Source organism: Aquila chrysaetos, chromosome 12 (assembly GCF_900496995.4).
Source record: "Aquila chrysaetos chrysaetos chromosome 12, bAquChr1.4, whole genome shotgun sequence".
Classification (NCBI taxonomy): domain Eukaryota; kingdom Metazoa; phylum Chordata; class Aves; order Accipitriformes; family Accipitridae; genus Aquila; species Aquila chrysaetos.
The window spans coordinates 40999557-41024083 of record NC_044015.1 but is presented as its reverse complement, the minus strand read 5'-3'; the positions used below and the strand labels follow the sequence as shown (position 1 = coordinate 41024083).

Here is a 24527-nt window from a genome sequence, read left to right as displayed (position 1 = left end):
ATGTAGGTAATACCTCTGGAGTTCCAGTTGCAAAAAAGTCCAGCTTACAGAAACTGAGGACATTTTATAGTTATTATTACAGCAAAGAATCCTGAATAGAAGTATTTCCAGAGCAACACTTTCCAAACATAAAGGCTGCATTAAAAGCTATACATACCTGTAGTATCTTAACTGCAAGGAACTCCCCAGGAGCAATGTGTTTGGGTTTGCAGACCATCTACAAGTCATTTTAGTTAAGTACCCATCCGTTTCACATGTGATATTAATATTCACATCTAATTAAAACACATTGAAAGTTTATTAATAAAGATATAATTGTTTATACAAAAAACATGCATTACAAATCATAACTGCTCAATAAAAGCTAACTGGCATTTAAAGTGGAAATATTCTGACCTTACTATTAAAATGCACCAGAAATATAATTTAAAATCATCTGGAATCTTACCTACTACATATAATTCAGCGTATCTATGATGACATTCCCTATTTTGATGACAACAGTATAATGCGTTATAGAAGAAACTTCCTCTAGGTTTTGTTGCTTTCAAGTTGAAAAGAGTAACTTTGCTTACGCGATCATTCACAAGCGTATACTGACTTTCTGGGATTTCTTCTGCTAAATTCAGCCACCAGACAATCTTCTTGGACACTACAATCTTGGTTTTGTTTTTATAGATGCAATGAAAGGAAACGTTAGAACCAACACTGGTCAGTATCTTGGGAGGGAAGTACAGGACTTCAGCTACACAGAAAGGGAAAAGTAGAAAAATATTGAGATTAGAATCTGAACAAAAAAAACATAAAAGCATATGTCAAGAGAAAAATATTATTATTATCATCCAGTTGTATTTCTAAATTTCCTACTTCTTAACTATTATTAACAACTATAGGGGAGAGGGGCAGAAACGAGCCTTTGACAGTCTCCCTCCAAAACTGATGTTTCTAAATTCTGACAATAATAATCTTTAATATCCCCAGGCAAACATTAATTAAGTGAGCAGAAAATCACTGGAGGGTACAGTGAAAGCAATACACAGCAGCACACGGGAAACGGGGAATCATAGAGGCTCCTGTAAATTAAATCTTGGGAAACTAGATTAACATTGCTGCTTTTTACTCAGCCCACTTTTTTAAGGCATCAGGTCAGCTTATTTAAATACTGCAACAAGTACTTGCAACCTAGAAGGGATTAGCTTCTGTAACTCGTCTCACAAACACATACAACACAAATCTTAAAATCATTAAAATTGTCCTCAGGTAAAAGTAAGAGAAGAGTGATGTTTGGGTTGGGGCAGGGGGGAGGAATTAAAAAAGAAATCTAACTCCTTTAACCCTGCAAGGATGTTGAAATCCTATGTTAGCTGAAGCATTATTGTAATACTCGAACGTAGATTTTGACAGAATTGCTAATCAGAACTGGGGCAGAGAGGATTGGGGGGAAAAAAAAAAAAAAAAAAAAATCAAGCTTTCCAGTAGTTATTACTCCTGCTCCTATTGAAGTCAGCAGGAGATTAATGTCTCAAAAACTTGTTTTACAATCTCAACAGTGTAGTTAATACCAAATGGTAGCAGTTATACAGTAGGTAATTCACCTAGGCATAAAGATACGGAATTTGCAAAGCATGTAAACATGCATAAGCTCAACCTCAACCAGTCAGGTGCTTAGGGAAGCCACAGGTGTTCCACACCTGCTGAAAAGGAACAGTTTGCCAAAGATCAACCCAAAGCCAGCATGAAAATCCTTAAAAGGTCAGGTTTGCCTTCCATAGTTGAGGAACCGCGTCAGATATTTTTAGGATTTTTTCCAAAATACAGGCCTTCTCAGGTAGTAGAGCAGACTAACAATACTGTCATTGTCAAAGACTTTCATGTTAAATATAAATCAGAACATGAAACTGGTCAGCTGTACAAAAATATAACTGCCTGATTTCAGCATTTACTCTGGCGGTGTTAATGTGCCTCCATGAAATGCAAGGCAGTGTTCCTGTACCAGCTGCTTGGCTGCTCCCAGCTGTGCTGCACACTCCACTGTTCTTCCATTGGCTCATCCTAGCATTGGCCAGTGGGAGAATATGCCAATTTGAGCTTCCTGCAGTGAAGAAATTAATCTTTCTAGGCTGCCATCAGGTTTGTCACAACAGGATTATTTTGGTGATGAGGTGTATGTTTAATACAATTACATATCCCATAACAGGATTAATAAAAAATAATCTAACAGTATCTACTGCACCTCTTTTACATCCATATTTCTCAATACACTCATAAACTCTTTCTAAAAATATCAGTATATGCATATGTGAGAGAGAACGTGTATTTACCCCCAAAAAATTCCCAAAGCTATATAGTTTTTTATATATATGCACACACACACTTATTTTTATTTATATATATATATAGATATAAATCCAAAAGACTAAGGGCCAGTTAGGCCTCTAGTCATATGATCAGGCATCCTGTGTTTCATGCTCGATTGCCACGAGCACCTTTTCAGCTTTCTTGGAAGAGAGCTCCTTCTGCAAAGTTTAGTTATTTCCCTGGCATTTGATTCAAGCACATACATTACACTATTTAGCATACAGTAAGCAGGTGTACGTGTAAGCACCTAGGTAAAGCACTAGTACTGTCACGTAATAGTTCAGAGGATACCTGTGACAACACAGACCAAAAATTTCCAGTTGATCGTAAGCAGAGCATGGAAAAATACAATGCAAAAATCATGAAATCTTTAGGCTGACCCAAACCAGCTCAATTTGCAAAGCAAATCAGCACTCCTGATAACTGACCAAGGATTTGCCAAACAAAGTTTCTTTCCCTTCCTATATACTCCGACCATGAATGAAAAGTCATTATGATCTATCATTTTAGCAGGAACTATGTTGATATAAAGAACCTCATTAAATCATAAGAGCCCTTTACTTAGTCCAAGAGAGCTCTTACTGTGCGTGACATGTCAGGAACTCACCCTATTTGGGTAGTAAGTTAACTACAGTATATAAAATAATATGCTTAACACTAAAGCCACATGCATTGAAACTGACTGACTGAGGCTATTACGTAGTTTATGAATGGGACTCAGCATTACAAACCAAGATGGATTAGGTTAAATCTACAAACCTGAAACTATGTTCTATGCTTTCGGTTCAGCTACAAAGCCTGATCCTAAACTAAAAGTTAGAGAAAGCATTAGGAGAAAAATCTTGTATTGAGGTTAAATGCTGCCAACTGCCTTTTGAAACAGAAAAAAACCTTAGAAGAAGCGCTGCTTCTGGGTCTGAAGAGGAGCTTGGTGAGCAAGCAACAGGGCCAGACAAGAAGGTGTCATGGAGCTGACTGTGCAGTCTACATGTATTAGTCCAGAACTCTTCTAATGCAAGTTTTGTACAAAGGAAAGAGCAGAATCTCAGGCAAAGCTGCGCAGAAAGGGAAGCAGAAGGGTAAAGAACTTCCACAGGATTTTTCAGCTCAACTCTTGCATACTGTACCTCCCTGGATAACACATGCTCTCAAATACTCACTCCACAAAACAAAACAAACTGGGAAATCTGTTCTATTCCAAAGGACTACTTACTGCACATAAGCGACTGCACGTGACCTACCTCCCAAGTTGAGATTATATGGTGTGCTCCAGTCACTCCAGAACCCTGGACCATGGTGATTCTTGCACCGCACTTGAACTAAGTATGAAGAATCAAGTAGTTTATTGTCTATGGCCAGTGAGGTTTCTAATGCAACTTGAACCATCTGTTGGATTATCAGAAGCCATTATTGTTGTATAATGAAACAGGAAAAAGTAAGAGACAGAGGGAACCAAAACAAATAGTCTAGAGAGTAGTTTTTAGGCAGCAAGTTGGGTAAAAAAAGCTTTCTTCTTTAAATTTACTGTAAATTTGAATATGGTAGAGGTTGCATACCTCTGTGGAAAACATGTTATTTCATTATGGACTGCTAATTAACAGCTGCTTTTTATTCCAGAGCCAGTTGCATGGTAGCAACAGAAAAAGCAGTTCATTAATAAAAACTATAAATATTAAACATATATGCATGTATCATGGAATTCAGGGCTTGCTGAAAGGAGAGCTCTTTGCCTTTAGACTTCACAGAATCTAGCATTTCATCCAAAAAGAAAGATGGAAGTTTGTTTTTAAGATGGGTCTTTCATCATTGTGTAGAGGCTCTCCTGTGTAACAGATGTAAAGTCCAGCTTGCCAGCTTTACCACACTCTGTTGACGTTTACCAGGGTCTACTGGACACATCAGCTCAGGAAAAAACAGTGTGCCATGCCCAGCTCCACCAGACCAGCCACGTTGCTCAACCCACCAGAGCCACTGCCCAATGACAAGGAGGTTGGTAAGAAATCCTGAGCTCTGGAAGAGACCCGCCAACCTGCACTGCTCCATCGTAAATGAAAGTGAGCAGAGCTGACTCACCTCCCAACCATTTTGACCTGAATTTGCAGAGATCTTCACTTCATACTGAAGTGGGTATGGCATCAGCACAGGGTCGGACCAGCAGATCTTCACTTGACCTTTCTCTGTCATTTCTAGATGCAGGTTCAAAGGAGGTTCAGGCTTTACTGTGGACAAATTAATTGACAAGTTTACCACTAACCTTATTGCCTGTGACTGCTGGCAGTAATGGGTTTTTACTGATTCAGAAGTCTCTTTCACACCTTTTCTTTAAACCCAGTTTTCAAGAGCTGCTCTACAGCTAGTGTACGACAGAGTAATGTTGAGTAATATCACTGGAAAAGTGCACCGTGGCACTGTTATATAGTTATCAGGACATGCTGTTTGACCTAACGTTTGCCTTAAAACTACATGAATTTCTTGCCTTGGGCCATGATTCTTCCCAGTAACCAAGCACTAACCTACCTGTTTTGCTGAAAAGAGGACTGAGGGATGGGAGTGCTCAGCAAAGCAATTTGCACAGCTTCTTAAGATACAGGAGGTAATGTCCTCATATGGTACACAAAGAATTTCTAAATACTCCCATCCCTTCCACAGTGATTATGGCTATGAAGGAAGGTCTCCAGGAGAGCTACATTAGGGCAAAGTAAAAATGGAGGGTTTCAGAAACTTCCCACAAGGATGAAGAGAACTCTCTGGAGAGGGAAATGGATGGGCAATTTAGAATGATGATTAGGATTACATTCACTCTTCCTCGAACAAAGGCAAGGAACCTAGATCCTACTTTTAGCTGTTACTGAGACCTTTTCAAATCACTGTGTAAGTACAGTGTCTTTTGGGTGACCTTATCCTCACTCACAGCTCTCAGTTTCTCCCATGCAAGAGTAATATCCTGTTAAAAACCAATGCAGAGTAAACAGCACGTGCAAAAGCTGAAGAGAAAGCATTTCCAAGGGGCTTAGGCAGTGGGCACATGTTCACATCGAGTACCATGTGCACTGGATGTCCACAGCCTGCACCCACCCCCCCAGATATAACCATTACTTCCATTCAAGGCTTTATGCTGTCTACACTATGTTTTTGCTAACCTGGAAAATATGAGTGCAGGAGGCTGGGAAAGGCTCACAGAAGTAGTTCTAATGGGAGAATGAAAATGATAGTAACCTCCATGTAGGTGAAGGTGGGCTGGTAGCAGTAACCGAGCTGGCAGAGTTCGGAAGATGATGCACATCCATGGTGCTTAGCTTAGAATTGCCTCCTATCATTTGAACCACATGCTCAGACAACACATTAGTCTTTCCTGGAACCTCCTACCGCTCCTGTGGGGTCCACTCAAGTAAGAGTCTGCCTCTATCAATACCAGATTAAATACAAAATAGCCTTTCATTGATCTCTCAGCTCTTCAAGGTGTCTCATTTAAGTGGTCTTACTGGAATCTCACTCAGTTTACCAAAAAGTTGTTATTATTTCCAGTATAAATTCACTACACTAAGTCAGATCTTATATTATTATTACTTACATACCATCTCAAAGCAATTAACTTAATGAAGACCAGCAGGAAGTGATTTGGGAGGAGGTGTAACTTTTAAAACAAAAGTCAGTAACCTTTACATCACACTTTCGTGAATCTTACAATACAGATAGTGGTGTCTGTTCTACTGATGCCACCTGTTCTACTAATATAACCTATAAGCAAGTACAACTCTACATTACACAAGTATTCAGTTTTACTTTCAAAATAATTTTTAATTGAGCTAAATCTTGGCAGAACATATACTAATATTATGCATTTTAAAAACATACTTCACTAAGCAGAACAAACTAATTACGTCATTTTAAATATTGGCAGATGCAACTCTGAATTTTTAATTTTTTCCTGTAGCATAATTTAAAAGCAGCATGATGAAAAATGCAACCTCTCATCTTCAAAACTAGCCCACCCAGGGACTTTTAACTTATTCAGTCTGCAAAGCACATCAGTTAGGAAGGAGTTTATAAAATTTTTATTTTTTTTCCTCACAGCTGACAGAGTCCCTGCCTTTTTGAAATTTGCCAAGATCTGCAATAACTGTGCATATTGTATAGCAACACATATCAAATTCATGTCAGTATAGTTTTAACTTGATTAACTATGGAGGAATGTTTTCCAACTTGGAAAATGCTAGTATTGTATGTGTAAGGAAGAAAGCATCAGGACAACAGAGCTGCTTGAGAAAAGAGGTGGGTTTATTTGCCAAGTAACTTTAGGAACAGCTTTTTTCCCCCCTCACTTTTTAATTTAAGTCCTCAGCAACAGAGACAGATAAGCTCCACCACTGCCCCAGACTCAGGCACAGAGAAGTCCCGGTTAGAAATGAAAGCTCAAGTATGTTGACAGCCTGGCCTTTGCTCAGTATGGTTTTGTACCAGAGCCCAGACAGGCATTAGGCAGCTAAGAAATGTGTATAGCACCAACCTGAGTAAGTGAGACAGCACCAGGGAGCCTTTTCCTTTTCTGTCTGTGCCCTCCTTCTCCAGAAGGGACATCCTGCTGCTGTTCTCCATTAAAAAAGGTTTAAAATATAGGTCATACTTACCTATGTCTATGGGCTTGACTGACATCAAAGGTGACCACAGAGGTGTTACACCAATCATCATCTTCAGCCACATGATGTAAGTGTAGTTGAGTCTCAGAGAAGGCACGCAGCACTCACATTTGTCATACTCGCTACAGTCACACTCAGCAATCATGACAGTCCCCTTTAGAGAGCTCGTAGATACATCTCCCAGTGACAGCTCTGATCTACAAGGGAAAAAACAAACCATGAAACAAACCAAACCAGTATTTCTTTCTATACTCTATCTCAATAGAGGACGTTTGCCCATCTGGATAAGGTTTATTTGGAAAAAAAAAAAAAAAAAAAAAAAAAAAATTTCATGAAAAAAGTAAAAAAGGCAGTAATTGTAACCAATTGTTTTTACTTTGCTGCTTCTCCCTTTTAAAATGGTTTCCAAGTAAAGTAAAGATGATTTCATGACAATTATTCCTAAGGTTTGACTTTAAAACAAATGTGTTACAATACTAGATGATACCTGCAGTTTAGTCAGACTAGTTTCTGATTTTTGATGGTAACTATTACTAGATACTTCTTAGGCACACAAAGTTAGTTTGCCTTACAGTGCACTAATTGGCAGCTCTCTGCCATCCCCATAGAGATTATGTTCTAATTCCTATTCATGAGGCACTGAAATAATATCTAAACAATTTAACATTCTTTCCAGCTTCTGCTACAATTAAGCGTTACAAGTAATAGAATAATCAAAAAAAACTATTAAAGTGAAAAACAAGTTTTGGAATAACAAAAGGCTAAAGAACTCCACCATTCAGAACACATTTTAGCACTCATTTTCAACAACTTATAGTATTTGGAAAAAAAAAAAAAAAAAGACAGACACGTGTGTCCTCCAAAAGTCTTAACATTGTGCAGTTAACTCCAAGATAAGGCTTTAATTATTTTTATGCACAGCTTGTTTCTGTAGATAGTCTAATGTTTCCTAGGAAAGCAAATTATTTACTCACATGCATTACTACTATTGTCTTGGACAGGCTCACGGAAAATATTTAGTAAGTAACTTACTGCATTTTACTTTTATTGCTTCTCAGAATAAAGCTGAATTTGACTTAATGTTCAGATTTAGTTTCAAGCTTTTTTTTTTTTTTATTATTATTATTAACCCTCCTTCCTTGAGAGTTTAACATACATGGTTTTTGATTACATAATCCACTGCAAAAATTGTATGGTCTAAGATAACCTTTGGAAGTTTTAGAAGCTAATAGCTGCATGGGCATAATGTAAGTTTCATAAAGAGTTTAATCAGATTTTCTAACAATATGATTTCAATACATTTTAAATTAAATAAATGACAAAGTAAGTAGCATATACTGATGCAAGCAGTCATGCATTATGTCTCTTAATGATAGCTAATGTTTTACAGGATACAAAAAGAGCATACACATTCATATTGAAATACAGGCCACCACATTTAGTTTATATCTCTGAAACATATACAATTTTCCTTGGGTCAACTACAACCAGCAGCATGAAGAAGACCCATACTATTTCCCATGTACACATGAGTACACAGATGCTTTTCAAGTATGTTTTACAGGCATTTTTAGAGCAATCCTCGTGCATGATTACTCTTTTATACATGTTTTCAATCTCCACTGACTTCAGTCAAACTGTTCTCAATTTATGAAATAAATACTGCACAAGTGGGCACAAAGCTGCTTCTATCCTAAGAGCAACCAGCAGTTCCCGAAGTATTCTGCATTCTCATTTCTATTCCACAGATATTCTCTGGGCTCTTTCAAACACAGATACACGTTTATGGTGTACTACAGGTATTTGGTGACACAGGGCTCCTTAAGACAGTGAATTTAATAGTGTGAATACTTTGTGGCCAAACTTCTCGCAGCAGCAAAGCCAAGGCAAATCCTGAAGTTAAACCATCCTGGATTCTTTCCTGCTTTTGACATGTCATCCTTACAAAAAAAGCTTATGTTTTGAATTGTTCTGAAGTTTGGAATTATTTCTGTATAGTAAGGGCTTTGTTTTACTAATTCAGAGAAAGAAATTGAAATTAATAGAATAAGAACCTTTCTGTAAAATTTTTAAATGGTTTTATAGTTGGTATGACTCATTGTAACACTTGAATTCAGGGAGGGCAGAGAACTCTACATTGGAGGAGAAGAAAGGACAAGATTTTCTGGTTTTTGTTTTTAGTCAACTTGGTGTCTAGTACATTTAATTGACTGTAGAGCACAGGGGAAATGGGCATGATTCACTGATCCCATTACCATAATCTGCCCTACTTAAAAAAGAAAAGGTCAAAAACTGAAGAGAGGTTGGAAGCGAACAAAAGGATGATGAATTATGAGGAAGAGCGCATGCAAATCATGCTGACTGGGACTGCAAGGGAACCCACAATGTACTCACATGGATCTCCTTGAATCGGGGCCCCACTCCCCTTATCTTTCACTGATCACCACACATACATTATGCATCCACCTAATTTTTAGGATACTCTTTGAAGCTGGTTAAAACAACGATTTTCAATAACACTATGCCCTCATAGCACCTGTACTCTGCCATAACGACCCCATAAGCTATGCAGGTTCATATGCGTATGTAGTTTACATTTATTAGTGCTACAGCCAGTCAATACGGACATTCCTAAAATAATTTTTACCAGGACTCATAGACTTCAGGACACAAGAATTATGGAACCTTATACTGATGGTATCTGGCAGACATACAGCTTTTAAATTACTTGGAATATTTTTGTCTTTATAGTTGTGGCTCCACTTCTTTCTCCTGAATTTCCTTTCAAAGACTTCGCAGAATTTTCTTTTAAGTTTCTCTGCCTTTTATTGCTGCTCGCAGATTTTATTAGTCTCAAAAAACCCACAATCAATCCATAAGAATGTAGTCTTTTCAACAAACCATGTCTTTAATCTGATCTATCTGGAAAGCAGTTACCGCCACCCCCATCTTTCTCCTAATCATTCCTAATAATTATTTCAATTTTTAACTGTCAAACTGAGCTCATTTGCACCCAGAAGACCACCTGTGTACAGGTGAAAAAACAAAATGCTAGAGAGCTCCTCCCCATGTTGTGTTATGCCAATATTGTGTTTCAAAGGCCACTTATTTGGGAGTAAACAGGCATAGGTTGTTATTTCTCCCTGCTCCCACCACACAAACCTTTTCATTTGTTTACTGTATAAAATGCTGTGTGTTGGAATGCAAGTGTAACTGGAGGAAAACCCTGTGGCTCCATGCCAAGCAGGTCTTCCACCCCTTGTGACAGAGAATTACCAGTATCTCACTTCTACGCTGCAGACTTCTCTTACAGTTCGCCACCTCTGCAGGCAACCAGGGCAAAGCAAGGGGAAAGACCAAGCTATGTTATCAGATGCCAGGTCCACTCCTGGAGGAAGATAGCCAGATACCAAAAAACAGGGTAATGAGCTCTGCATTTCCGCAAACTGGCAAGACACAGGGACTATCTCACAAAATTGAGTTTGGGATAAGAGAATAGATCAATGGAGGGCATAATTGTGAGAGGCCTCCACATTAACTTACTCCAAATTGCCTGGGCTAAATGTATGAGACCTGATTACAAGCAAAACAACAGAAAGCCAAAGTATTTTGGAGAACTGTGGCAGCCTGGGATTGCACGAGCAGCCTGTCATCTTCAGTTTGGCTGCAGATGGATCCAGTCACAGAATAACCATTGTTCCTAAACTGTGGATACTGACTTTAGAGGAGCTCAGGCTTCTAAAGCCCTCACAAGTTCAGGAGAGGTCAGTGACTTCATTCAGTAGAATGAAAGGAGAAATTTTGGGTAAACTTAAAACAAAGCAATGGGCTATTAAAAACTGGAGTTTTTCCATCAGACTTGCAGCACACTGAGAGAAGCTATAAATCCCGGTTCAACAAGCACTTTACATCATGCAACAGTGATCAGATCTAAGCTAGATCCAAATTGTGGTGGGGGGAAGGAAAGACAGAGGGCTTATAAAATATATGAGTATATACTATGGGCTTATAAAATATATGAGTATATACTATGTCCCCATTCAGTTTTATAGTGCTGGCTGCTGGAATTGGAGAGCTTTGTCTTGGCACAGAGAGGTAAGCAAAAACCAGATAGGTACTAAGCATATGAACTTCTGTGAACAGATTACCAGAGCCCACCTCTGAGATTCAAGAGAAAACTAGTGAACTGGACTAAAGTTTTAACAGCTGGCAGAGAAGGGAGGGACAATGCGCAAAGGCAATGTGACTTTAAGCTGGAAACATGGGACTAAAGCATAAGACACTGCAGAAGGGGGGGGGGGGGGGGGGGGGGGGGGAATGAAAATATACTGCATGCCCTGAACCACAGAAGTAATTAACATTGCAACAAGGGCATGTGTCCAAGGGTTGCTTTTCTTTTCCACTCCAAACACTGCACTTCTCAGTTGTGCACAAATAGTTCTTTTAGTCAACACCTTAAGTTAACACCTCCTAAATGTTTTGTATTTTGGTGCACAATTCAACCATACTTCAGAAGGTGTCGTTACTTATGCTAAATTAATCTGTGGCCCCATGATGAACTTCTAGGCTTCAGACACTGCAGAATGTCTTTAGTGAATTTCAATCAATTTCTTGCAATTGGAACACCTAACCAAAAACAAAAGGTCAAAATTGTTTTAGGAAGAAATACATCAACTTCTACAATTCCTCTAATTTCAGGAAAGGTACAACATCACATTTAGGTAGCTACGTTGAAGCATATCAGAAATAAGGTCACCACTGTAACTCTCCTTTCAATATTTCTATATACTGTGTTTGTGCAAGTGCTACCTTTATTAAGAATTGATGGAGCAAAGCTGTCTGAGGTTCTAAGGATTTTCAATAATTATATCTCAACGTATTTTATATATATAGTAGCTCTAGGACAATACTTATTTGAACTAGCTGCCCTGTTAAACTGCAGAACATCTGATGGCTGCCAAGCTCATGAGAGGATAAGTCTCTAATGAAAGGTTAATATTCTCCAGCTGAAGAAGGCTCAATGTGTAACTGATGCACTCAACTAAGCCACCAGTCTTGAGGCAAATTGCATGATTTATCCTTAAAAGCATGGGAGCCTAGGCCCAGAACTGAAGGAGAGCCTCACAGGTACTTCAAATAGGTCAGAAATATGAGTACACCGTATACATCACCATCCGCTGAAAGGGCAAATTATAATCGGTGCTCAAAATTAAAGTGGCAGCATTCATCTGTGTCACTACGAAAGGATCCCTAAGGCTAAGTGATTCCAGTTAATGTAATTAACCATCAGGGTTTACAGCATTCCTAGAATACACACAACTGGAAAGATCATTCACTTTTGGTAGACAGTCAACCTAATGTGTCTAATTAAGTTTCAGAATAATCTTTCTCCTCCCAAAGACATGCTGCTAGGGAAGGTAAAAGCCCTATTATTACCCTCGCTTAAACTTCTTACAGAATTCTGTCATAACACTGTTTTGGACAGAACAAAACATTCTCTATTCAAAAGTAACTTGATATCGTTTACAAGCAGGCAAACTGTGGATGTGTAAAATAAGAGGATACTTCTTTAATGCTGAAAATAATAAAAGCTGCTGAAGACCCAAGATTTTTTGTTGTAGATTCTTCTAGGTCATTATTTTTGTACATTGCCTGTCCTATATGTGAGAATTCTGGCTTGATCTCCAGACTCCCAGGGAGTAACACATGCCAGGAATGCGTATTTTTAAAACTGGGAATGTTTTCAAGGTATTTTGGCTCATGTGAACAAAATGTTAAGGTATCAGCAAGCCAGCAGGGAAACCTGTCACCTTACCAAAATCTGAAATACTTTGCTAGCTGTTCCCCCAGAACACAGGGACCCTAAAAGAAAAATATTCATATGAAACCTGGAAAGTGAAACAAGTTCTCCAATGTCAGGGACTGCACTGCATCTCTCTTTTGCAGCAAAAAGTAATCAAATACAGAAATGCCACAAGGACTCTAGTGAGTCCATAGGGCCTGCTCTCATAAATTGCATGACACTCACTGAATTCCCTTCATAACACAAAGAACGTCTTCATCCCAGCTGGGACTCAAATCTGTTGTTCCACAGATGTTAGGCATACCAAAAAAATTCAATATAGAGATTACTACACTAGGATTACTGGCAAAGATTTTTCTGTTGCAGTTGAGGCTGGACAGAACAGAGGCAAAGTCAGACCTACTTCTCCCACAAACACACACATAATGGTATTTCAGAAATCAAACTAATGAGGAACACTGGAAATGGGAACCCACTCAAAATGTGATTTCAGCTTTAAAGCATTATGTCAACTAAACAACCATATTTATTACTAGTCAATACACTTGCTTTCTACCCTGACTACAGGGATAATATGTGGCAAGTGATATCTGGCTTTTTAAGTAGAAGTCATCACTTGTAAATTCAGCTAATTCAACTATTTATGTTTATCCTGTTTCCTAAGGAAATTAAGACTGTGTGTTTATGCCATTCCTTCCAACCTATCCATAATACAGAAAAAACAGTGTGGTTTCGTAAGTGGAATCAAACAGATCTTTTTACAATCTAATCAGGCAGGTCATGTATACAAGACCTGCCCACCCCACAGTCAGGATGATTACCATCTATTACCATTCCAGAGAATACCACAGTGACAACTGCACAGGTGGGTGTCTCTCAGAGGCATCAATGTGGTTAGAGTAGCATTTGGCATTGTTTTAAATGCAAAGTAACATAATTACTTCAACAGAGAGAGCTTTATGGTCAAAAGCACAAAAAAGGCAGAACCAAGATTAACATTAAGCAACTGTAACAGCAAAGATATCTTAGCAAGTCAACACTGATTTCATTAAAGCATTTTAAGAAACATGGAAAGGACAGAGGAAGGGGATTCTCCACTCCAACTATTTCTCATTTGAAGACAGAAACATAAACTTTCCATATTGTCCAATATTACTTTTAGGTAAGACAAAGGTACATAACTTATCATCTGCTTGCAAAGCTAATGCTACCACTGTGCTGTGAGCTTGAGGCCAATGTTTATATTTTAGAAAATGCTTTCAGAGTTCTAATGCTAACAGTGACAAATTTAACAGAGTCTGTACTTACACAGCATATGAAAGATTAACCTTCACGTCGGCTCTCAAGTACAACTTCAAAAACCGCAGGCTACAAACTAATAGGTCCAGCTTGCCTTGAATCCAACATTCAATATTCCAATTTGAATCTGAACAAAAGAAAGGGATTAAACATTTCTGAACTACATTAAAACAAAACAAAACAAAACAAAACCAACTGAAGAGCCAGGATAAAATTCACTTACAAAGAGAAGACAAGTAACATATTCATGAAGATGAGGCTGGACCACAAGTGTGCAAATGTTTACAAATAATCCTTGCTGAACTGGGCACCAGTATATGCCCTTAAACACTTAAACGGCTAACAACCTATGTGATACTGCTGCATTCTAATTATTAGAGAAGGAATATATTTTACCTGGATTTACAGACAAGGCCATAAGGGGAAGAAAGAAATTAAGCTGCTGCTGCTGGTTGAAGATTTTGCTACTGTTAACTGGTACAGCCTCTACATGGCTGTACTGCATACACTTTGTGCACATATATGCAGCTGTACTGCATACACGACAGCAACAAATTTAGCGTGGCAGTCTCTAACAGAGAATTATTTGTTCCATGGGACAGTTCTTGTAAAATGAAATTCTACTCTGCTGAGGTCAATGAGATTCCTGCCACTGATAGCAGTACGCCAACAGGCCATTATGCTGCTCAGAGACTGTGGTTTACAGGAGAAAAACAGCCTAGGAAAGAAGTAATTCAATCTAATCCATGTACAGATATTTACTAAGGCATCACAATCCAGGCAGAAAAAATGGCACTTGCTCTCCATCTCCCCCACCTCCTGAAGGAGTTTAAAGCCCATATCCACAAAAATATTTAAAATATTTCTCATAGCGTCTGAACACCTTTGAATATCTGGGCTTACATCCTTATATGCAGTGCTACATATTTTATTCAGAATTTCCCTAGAAGGACAGCCAACTTTCCCCCCCCCCCCCCTTTGAAACTGCTATACAATCTCCTTCATCTTCCACCACAGACTTCTGTGAGGAAGGATTTTACCATACTATGTTGTCTGCTCTGGATAAAAATGAATATCCATTAATACAACCCACCCCCCCTCCTCCCAAACAACAAAATACCCCAACCATTTTTTGAAGAAGTAACTTTTTATGCCCTTGAATGGAAAACCTACCTACTTCCTGAGAAGCAGAGATACTTATTTCTGAAGGAATAAAATTCCTTGCTTGCATGCTTGCTCTGTACAAAGAACAATCAATGTCGCTATCACTCCAAAAGCAACACAGAAAACTTTCTTCATTCATTAGCAAGGGAGGCTTGGTTTCGGATGCTCCATGGTCTCTCCTCAAACCAGACCAGCTCTCTACCACTCCAGCAGAGAAAGGACTCAAAAATGTCTCATTCAGCAGCATACAGGGTAATGTAAAGTTCCTGGGAGCAATTTGATGGACCATACAGTGGGCAACTGCCATTTGAAGAAAGTCTGCAAATATAAAGGCAAAGATATTGGAAATAAAATAAAATGTTCATATTACTTGACAGTGAAAAGGCAGTGGCTGATGTTATATAGAAACACGTTCATTACATAAAAATCAGACTATTTCCAGGGACTATTCTCTGAGTTGCAGACAAAATTACTAAAAACATCCCCTCTGAACTGGTGTCACAACTGACAGATGCCAGCCTTTTCCCCCAAAGTCACTACACCTAACTTTTTGTTTTTTCAACCTCTTAAAATATTTCAAGACCAAGACTGTAGGGGAAGCATCAATTTGGGGTAAATTAGCTTATATTAATTCAAAATACAGTGAATCCTAAACCTAAGTTCACACATGATACAGGTATGAGTCTCATCTCCCCCTGCAGCACTGGGACACTTGCAATCCAGCTCTTGTAACACAGCTCCATTACTGTAGGAAAAATAATCCCATGTAAATATAACACAGTCACTTTGTAACTGTTAAATACCAAAGAATAGTATTACAAGAATATATGACTGGATGTGACGACGCAACCCCAGGGCATTATCTGAGAAATGAGATGTAGGAAAAGAATAATCTTTTCCATCAGACTGAGATTCTTCAAAATAAAATCGCTCTGACCACAATTGTAGCTCTTGTTGGTAAGTCATAGCTTGAATTACGCTAACAATGATTTTGAGAATTATGAGCATGTCGGTTTTGGAAACAGCTTACTGTAAAACACTGCGTGAATTTCACAGATTAAAGCTCTAGTTACAGAAAGGCATGTGGGTCATTTGTTCACTTTGCATTTAGCTTAGTAAGGGCATAAATATTTTAAGCAGTTCCTTAGATAGAAATTAATTGGTGCTCTATGCCTTGCAATAGCCAAAACAAGAAAAACTGCATTTCTCTACCACTGTTTGATTAATAGCACATAAGCATAAGCTACATAATATAAAAACACAAAATGAAAGCTTTTAAAAAAGTACATGCATGCTACCTTAAAAGCAGACACTGTGTTACTATGCAGCGTGTTAAAGCGACTTGTTTTCTCTTTACACAGATTTTGTATTGCCAGACTCCTGAAGGGTTCTGCTTTTTCCTCCACTCTCATTTAACAGAGTTTGTGCCTCTGTAAATATCAGCTTCATTAGGCCTCCTGTCTGCACGCGGAGGATTCAGTTGACCGAACAGACTATTAGTCCATAATACACGATTAAAAAAGGACAAAAGAGTAAGTGACATGACTGCCTATGAAGCAGGACAGATAACTCCCATACTACCCAATCCACAGCGTCAGTTGGGGGGTGGGAAGAGATTCCTGCCAGTCATCTCTTTTTCTAAAGAGATTGCCCCTCACATATCACACCAGACAATCTCACGGGATTAATTAAATCCTATAAAGTCAAAATGCATGCAGCTACTTAGCACTTCTGCAGAAGTCTTAAAAAAAGAACAACTATAATACATTACAATACAGAACGTTTAGCACAGGATTGCTATAGCTCTTAAATACCCATTAATAAACAGCAGCATGCATTAAGAATGTTTTCCTGCTACAGGTGTAACCGTTTGTCCATGATACAGACACACAGGAGGCCATCACTTACAGTTCTGTCCCTCAAATAGTGGTTTATTTCATGTCTGGGTTAACAGGGCTACAAAGATGCCAGCCATGGCTATTTGCTTATTCAGAATCAGAGAGAGATGGCCACTCAACAGATACACTGACTTTCGGTCATTACAGGCCATCAGGTAGTGACAAACTGCTCTGAGGCCTAACAAAAACTCCCTGAGGCATCCAGGTTTTCTAATTAAAAGGTACACAATATGTTTAGATTACATAAGGTGTTTAAAAAAAGAATGTCAACAACACAGTATTTGATAATTGTACTTGAGTGGATAAAGGCACGTATATACAAAGATAAAGATAGATGCATATGAATATAGAAAAGATAGATATAGATAAAGATGTATATGTATATAGAAAAGATATAGAAATCTAATGATTTATTCATCTTTTGTGAAGATACAAGATGACACAAATTTTGAAACTAACTTCACTGGATTACAGCATCTGCTTTCTCCCTGAGCATCATCACCAAAAGTCTTTAAATAGTTCTTATTCTAATCAAAAAAATGAAAGGCAAACACCAGCTGTCCCTGAACAGCATACACCAATACTGTTACAGACATTTCCCAATTAGAAAACCAGTTTATTATACCCAACATTTGCAGTTAATTGAGCACCCTTTAACAGCACTGTGCACATGAAAGCGGGAATGTCAGCTAACTAAAAAAGCAGAGCTCAAACTCAAAGTGACACCCTGGTTACACCAAACTAAACAGAAACTTTGCAGTTTTGATGGAACCGGGATTTTCCCTTCTGCTTTTAGACCTATTAAGGTAACAAAACAAACTGCCCATGACCTTCTACCTTATCAAATTTTGACTGGGGCATTTATTTGAATGCATCTTGACTCACCACATACTTTCTACTGATGTTTTCTGATCTTAAAAGTCAGTTGCACTGCTTTTTGGGATAAGACACATAGGCACAACCCTGAGAATGTCAACATTTCAATTCCGCACAATGATAACATCAGGTCCTTTGTATATTCTAGTTGCATGTTGTGATAAGATACTAATCCAGTAGCATGACTTGAAACACCACTGTAAAACAGAAATGGTGATTACTCTTCATTCTACATAATTTCCAACAGACTTATTTTGTTAGTAACTTACCCAATAGCACAAACATGGTCAGAACGATTTGCCAACACATCTTGTTTTGTAGAGCTGATCTGAAAAACATATAGAAAATTAACTGAGAGGTGATAATTATCAGCCTATTATTTCACTAGGGTTTCATTTTGGTGCACTTCAGTTAATTTGATACTCACACCTTTGTAGGCAGAAAGGAAGAATAAAATCAGAATGTCATTTGAGAAAAAAAGCATTGCTTAGAATATCAATTAAATATCAATACAGCTCTTCTTTCATTGTTAGAGCTAGATGATACCTCATTTCTCCAAGCTTTTGCTGATTATTGTTCACCTTCTGGGTTTGGTCATCTGAAAGGCACTACAAATCCAAACAACCTAAAGGCCCAAGAGACACTCAATTTTCGAAGTGCAGCATCCACTCGGGCACCCATTTCAACGGTGAAGATTTCACTAAACTTTATAGTAATATTTCAATACTGTTCTTTCAGGTATTTTGTTCTTTTTTATGTTCATCCCATAGTTATGTAAATTCTCTTAAAACCTAAATATAAGCATTTTTACACTTTAAAAAAAGCTCAGTAGAGGATATCAGAGTAAAACATACAGAATTTGGTTACTGTTGTAGTTAACCAGAACTGAACGATTAGTAAAATTTACAGCTCAAGTCAGACAGAGAATGCTGGGGCAAGAAATAATATTTAGGGAGTCCCTCCAAAGTATTCTCATTCCTTAAATATTTCTGAGAACAATTTCCTTGAGAACTTCTATGTTGCTAAAAGAACTGGTGCCAACACTAGGTAATCCACTGACCTTTCAGTTTGGGGGTGCATGTACTGTGCTATACATATATATGCACTGTACAATACGTACAGACTACTGCAGTGGGAGAGTCTCTGTACTGGCTACACAGCAGTTGGCTCTGCAGCCTCGAAGGAAAGCGTATGTGGACACAGAAGACCAGAAGGAGATAAAAAGGGTGATTCCCTCCTGGTTTTTACCACTCCTGTCAGTGCACAGTCTGAGTACATCCCCTTTGTCTCACCCAGGGCAGTGCCTCAACAAGCCTCCGCAGAGTGGAGGGTCAGCCCCACAGAGGAACCAGTGGCTGCTAATAAAACCAAAGAATTTGGTTACAATAAGGAAAGCCACCCTCTGCTTGGAGCTATCCCTCCTCTCCCTTTTGCCCTCACCAGAGACTTTCATATGACCATCCAGTGACCCTGACACTGCTTTAAGCCTTGACCATGGCTTAAAGCAGAGGTGATGCAATAGGCAAAGCTGAAGCAGCAGACAACTGACCAGTGAAGTTACAATATTTCAGTATTCTTGTCCCCCTGCAAGCTCTCCCGCAAGGAAAGCCCTTGCAAATTTAGCTGGGGCTGGAGACGAAGGCAAGCCATTTCTTCAGCACAGACCATCTTCATTTTGGTCTGCAAGATGAGTCAGTCCCATCCACTTTTCTCCCCATTCACCCCGGTTATAATCAGAGTACATTTTAAGTTACATTTTGAGCAATTAAAGAGAAAAGCTCAAAATTTCAAAGGCAGCACTTCACAACCCCTACTTCAGAGGAAAATTTGCCTCTCAGCACAGCTGTTAGGAGGACAACCTTACCTGTGCCTCTTCCATTAGTCTGTTTCCTAATAGGTGAGCCATGAAGGCCAGAGGAATTATCTAGCTACAACCTTCTATTAAGTCAGTCATTTCACAAAGATACAGGCTGGGATTATTTCCAAAAGCCTATGATGGAAGCTATATAGTTTCTTCCCAAGTTTCTGACTGAAGAAAAAAAGAAACCTTTTAAAATCATTTACTTGACACAAGCGTACACTATTCATACTATTAAACGTATGGTTTAATGAAAAACAGTCCATGTTCCTCTTTTAAAGGTGCAACACAAAAAGTTGCTGTTCATAGCTCAACCACTTCTCAGGAAGAAACTGGCAGAGATCACTTCCATATGTTGTACAAGAAAATCAGACATATATTTGAAAAGCTTATAAAGTTACCAATATGTCATGGATGCTATTGCAAATGCTTTAAAGCTCTCACTTTCAAAACAAGTAAAAAACTTCCACCATCAAGAGCTCTAAATAATCCATAAAGTTATGGTCCATCACTTGCTCTCCCCATCACAGGCACTGCAAGAAGCAAAAGCTGTCACCCGAATATCTTAGTCCTATTGCTCCTAGATGTTTAAAGGAAAAGAGCCACTATTTTCGTAACTACACATATTTCGTTGTACTATTTCAAAGCACAATGTGAAGCGTCATCTCCCATTTGTTCCTGGAAGTAAGAAGACAAAGAGTTAATTGCGTTAAGAGCAGCTGCTGTGTTAAGTTTCACCCAAGCAATACCTACTGTAGACTGAAAAGAAAGCAACTACAGATCCCCAGAACTACACACATCACAAAGAAGGAAAGTTATAGTTATGCAGCCTACTGAAGATAAAGGCATTTTCACTTCCTGCTGTCATAAGAGTGACCAGATAGAGCAATCAAAGAGCTTCTGACATCAGCACTAATTTAACCATAATTAAAAATATTTGGACCAGAAAGCAGAAATACAGCTCGAGACATCTTCTCTTCCTACTTCTATTGCATTTTATTGCCAATTTTTACAAAGGTGTTATTTTTCAATCCTGGTTCCAACAATGTTCATGAACAAAAAACAGCACTGTACATAGTAAAAAAGCAATGTAAGCTGCATGTCACCAGCATTAGCTCCTTTTCTGTTCGAAGTTCGGTATCACTTGTGTAAACTTTACACAGGAATTGGGTAAAAACAGGCATCTACAGATAATTCCCAGCACAAGATGAATGTACTACTGGACTGGACAGGACTACCCAGCATCTTTTCTAGTGAGAATATTGAACTCAGCAGAATTCCTAACTTCATTGTAAGAAAGAATATAAGTTTTACAAGAAGTGTTACAGGAACAGGAAGTTAAATAAAGGAGAATTATCAAAACTTGTAACTATAGCTCCATCCCAGAGAGAGTAAGTTAACACAGCAAGGACAAATGGTTTTACGTGTGGCTGGGGAAGTATCCATACAAACGGAAGGAATCAAGGCCCCATTTAACACATCTATCTCAACATGCTGCATTCTGAAACCACCAACTTCACTGTTGCTGCGTACAAGAAATATTCCCACTTCATAGGTAAATAGTATGTTCCTCTGCATGCTAACCACCACAAAAGAAACTTCAGCAACTAGAGTCTTTGCCCTGACAATTAAAAAACAAAACACAGCAGATACAACGAGCAAGGAGGACACCAATGAAAGTAAGATCATTTTTCTTTACACGTTGGCTGAGAAGTCATACAAACCATGGGCGTATTAGCATGGGAAACATTTTCAGCACAGCCTGAAACAAGCACGGCTGGTGATCCACAAACACCTGCTCACTGGGCACGGAAAACGTACTGCAAGTTTTCCTTTTCCTTCTGGAGCCGCCTTTTTTTTTCAGTTTCTTGTCCTGACAACTTACATTTCTGCATGTCTCCTTTCTGAACCACAAAAAAAAAAAAGGGTTAATGCAAAGAGGACTACAGTATGAGGCAGGTCTACCTGTCCAGTTGGAACATCAGTGAACAGAGGGTGGCACTGGTGACTAAGAGTGCCAAGCCTCTACAACCAAGTCCTGAACTAAGCGGAGCAGCACAACCCTGACACCAATAAACTCAACTGTGAAATTCTCACCGGTTTTTACAGGGACAAAGAGACTAAATGAGCAAATGTTGGAAGATCAGAACCTTACATATTAGTGGTTTCCAATGAGCAATTTCAAAGCCTGCAGAAATGTATACAAACTCAGTTGCCAGGATCTCCCATTTTTCCTCAAGTAATGTCCCACACGCACATACAGGGTCTGGAGTTCTTTTTTTCTTTTTCTTATTCCCACCCTCCCCAAAAAACAACAACAGCTGCTCATTAATGGGAAACAGGAACATAATACTGCAAGCATACAAACTGTCCCTGACTTTTGCAAGCGCTCCACTACAGCTGTTTTTAAATATTTAAAAGATCTCTATAAAGCATAAAAATATTTTAGTAATAATGCCTATGCACAGCGTCTTCTGGCCTGCTTTTTAAGGGCACGGAGGACTTTCCAGTCCTGCTGGTTTTGGCAAGACCAGTGGTTCTTGGTCAGCCCTCCTGGGCATGGAATTTCATTGCATTTGTTTGTCATTTAGTAGATGCGTAAACAGTATAAATAAAGAGTTCAGATAAATGGAACATACAAACTAGCAATGAATAGGACTTGCATTGAATAATTTTGCTGTCTAATACTACAGCTTTAACCGAGGCAACCCCAGTTGCACGTCTCCCCACACACCAAGTACAGTAGAACTAGCAGCAGAGCTACCCTTGTCTCACTTGTGCACAACAGCACAGCTACAAAACCAGGCTCCAAGTCTGCTGACGGAGCCTCTCTTCTGAAACTCAACAGCAAAACGTCCCAAACTTGAGAGGGTTTCTCCAGATTGTACCGTTTCTCTTGACTGTACTGAAAGCACCCCCTCATTTCACAGACACCCACGCTGCTCAAAGACAGGTTCCCTTCACCAGCCCACGGCAGAGACGGAAGGCAGAGGATCCAGCAGCACAGCAGTTGTGTTTGCTCCTGCATCTCCACTAGTAGTGAAGTTTGTGCACGCTCATGACGCACAATTTGAGACACTCAAGTTTCATAAATATTCCTGATTTTAAGTCGGCAATAGGGAAGAGTGTTTTTAATAAACGCTCGCTCTCGCTGTTTCTCACTGATGAACATACATTAGTTTTTCCTTACGTGCAGCTGGAAGCAGAGGTCCTGTAATTATCTGGCACTTAAAACTCCTTCATATCACAGCCACACTTGGTAGTTAAGGGCTCTCGGTGTTTCCATTATAAACTCTATTTATAAATGCTGTGTCAATAATTAACATTAAATTTCCAAAGTGCTCTTCTATCAGAACGGAATATAATGGCTTCTGCAGCATCAGTGACTCACAACACATATTCGGGGAGATTTCTTTTTTCTTTTGCTTCAGACACTAAGCCTCAAAAGAAAAAAAAAAAAAAAAAATTAAAAAAACTCACAGGTCTGTTTTGGGTACACCACGCCAACCTCCAAAGTTGCCTGGTCCTTTCGAGAGCTGATCTGTGAGGGAAAAGACCGCTGGCTCACCCACCGGCTGTGTTCCGTTCTCTGCGTGTATTTTGGCAAAAAACACCCAGCTCTTTTTTACCCTTCGGCTGTCCCCCCCCTCCCTTTTCCCCACTACCACGCGGGAAGGAGCCGGCCCGCCGGGCGGAGGGGTGACCGCTTCACCCCCCCACGGCCCCGCGAACCCGGCCGGCAGGAAAGCGGGCGGGAATCCCCCCCCAGCCCCGCGGCTGTCAGGCGTGGAAAGCCGCAAATTACAGAAACAATAGTAAATTCACCGACCTACTTCGCTTCATTCCCGGAGTCTTAACCGACAGCCCGAGGTCGTGTCTCGCCGCCTTCGCCCGCCCGCCCGCCGTGGAGCAGGACGGCCCCGGCCGCCGCCGTCCCGCCCGCTCCCCTCAGCGGCCCCGCCGGAGCCCGCGCTGCAGCCGCCGCCGCCGCCGGACGGTGCTGGCCGCGGCCCCGCCTCGTCCTAACGCCCGCCGGGGGCGGCGCGGCCCGCCCCGCTCTACCTCACGGCCGGCCGGCGGCGGGGAGACGCCGGTTCCCGCTCCCCACCTCGCTTCCCGCTACGGCCCGTAACACCCCCGCCCCGGGGGGTCGGGGTCTCCTCACACACAAGATGGCGGGGGCGGTGGGGCTTCGGAACGCGGCCCGAGCCCCCTCACAGCGCAGGGAATGGCGTTTGGGGGCTGTGTGTGTTTCCCCTCGAGCGCAAGTCTTATGAGGAGCGGCTGAGGGAACTGGAGAAAAGGAGGCTGAGGGGAGACCTTATCGCTCTCTACAACTACCTGAAAGGAGGTTGGAGCGAGGGGGGTGCTGGTCTCCTCTCCCAAGAAACCGGCAATGGGATGAGAGGAAACGGCTTCAAGCTGCACCAGGGGCGGTTTACATTGGATATTAGGAAAAATTTCTTCACCAAAAGGGTTGGCAGGCATTGGAACAGGCTGCCCAGGGAGGCGGTGGAGTCACCGTCCCTGGAGGTGTTCAAAAAATGCATAGATGTAGCACTTCAGGACACGGTTTAGTGGGCATGGTGGTGCTGGGTTGACGGTTGGCCTTGACGATCTTAGAGGTCTTTTCC

At 40.0% G+C, this 24527-nt stretch overlaps 1 protein-coding gene across 4 annotated transcripts in view; it reads right to left on the bottom strand.

Moving 5' to 3' along the window:
• Positions 1-23850, bottom strand: part of LEPR (leptin receptor) — a 44093-nt gene extending 20243 nt beyond the window's left edge. The window contains exons 1-10 of one of the 4 annotated variants that reach the window (XM_030032385.2): positions 23723-23850; positions 23374-23434; positions 18305-18363; positions 15271-15579; positions 14107-14224; positions 6987-7192; positions 4432-4577; positions 3600-3744; positions 449-745; positions 158-275 (exon numbers count right to left, since the gene is read on the bottom strand). In XM_030032385.2, coding sequence (XP_029888245.1) covers positions 158-275; positions 449-745; positions 3600-3744; positions 4432-4577; positions 6987-7192; positions 14107-14224; positions 15271-15579; positions 18305-18344 — 1379 coding nt within the window. In that variant the 5' untranslated portion in view covers positions 18345-18363; positions 23374-23434; positions 23723-23850. Of the gene's footprint in view, positions 1-157; positions 276-448; positions 746-3599; positions 3745-4431; positions 4578-6986; positions 7193-14106; positions 14225-15270; positions 15580-16559; positions 16655-18304; positions 18364-23373; positions 23435-23722 lie in introns of those variants that run through there. The other 3 variants (XM_030032384.2, XM_030032386.2, XM_030032387.2) reach the window with 3 other exon arrangements.
• Positions 23851-24527: the final 677 nt, after the last annotated feature.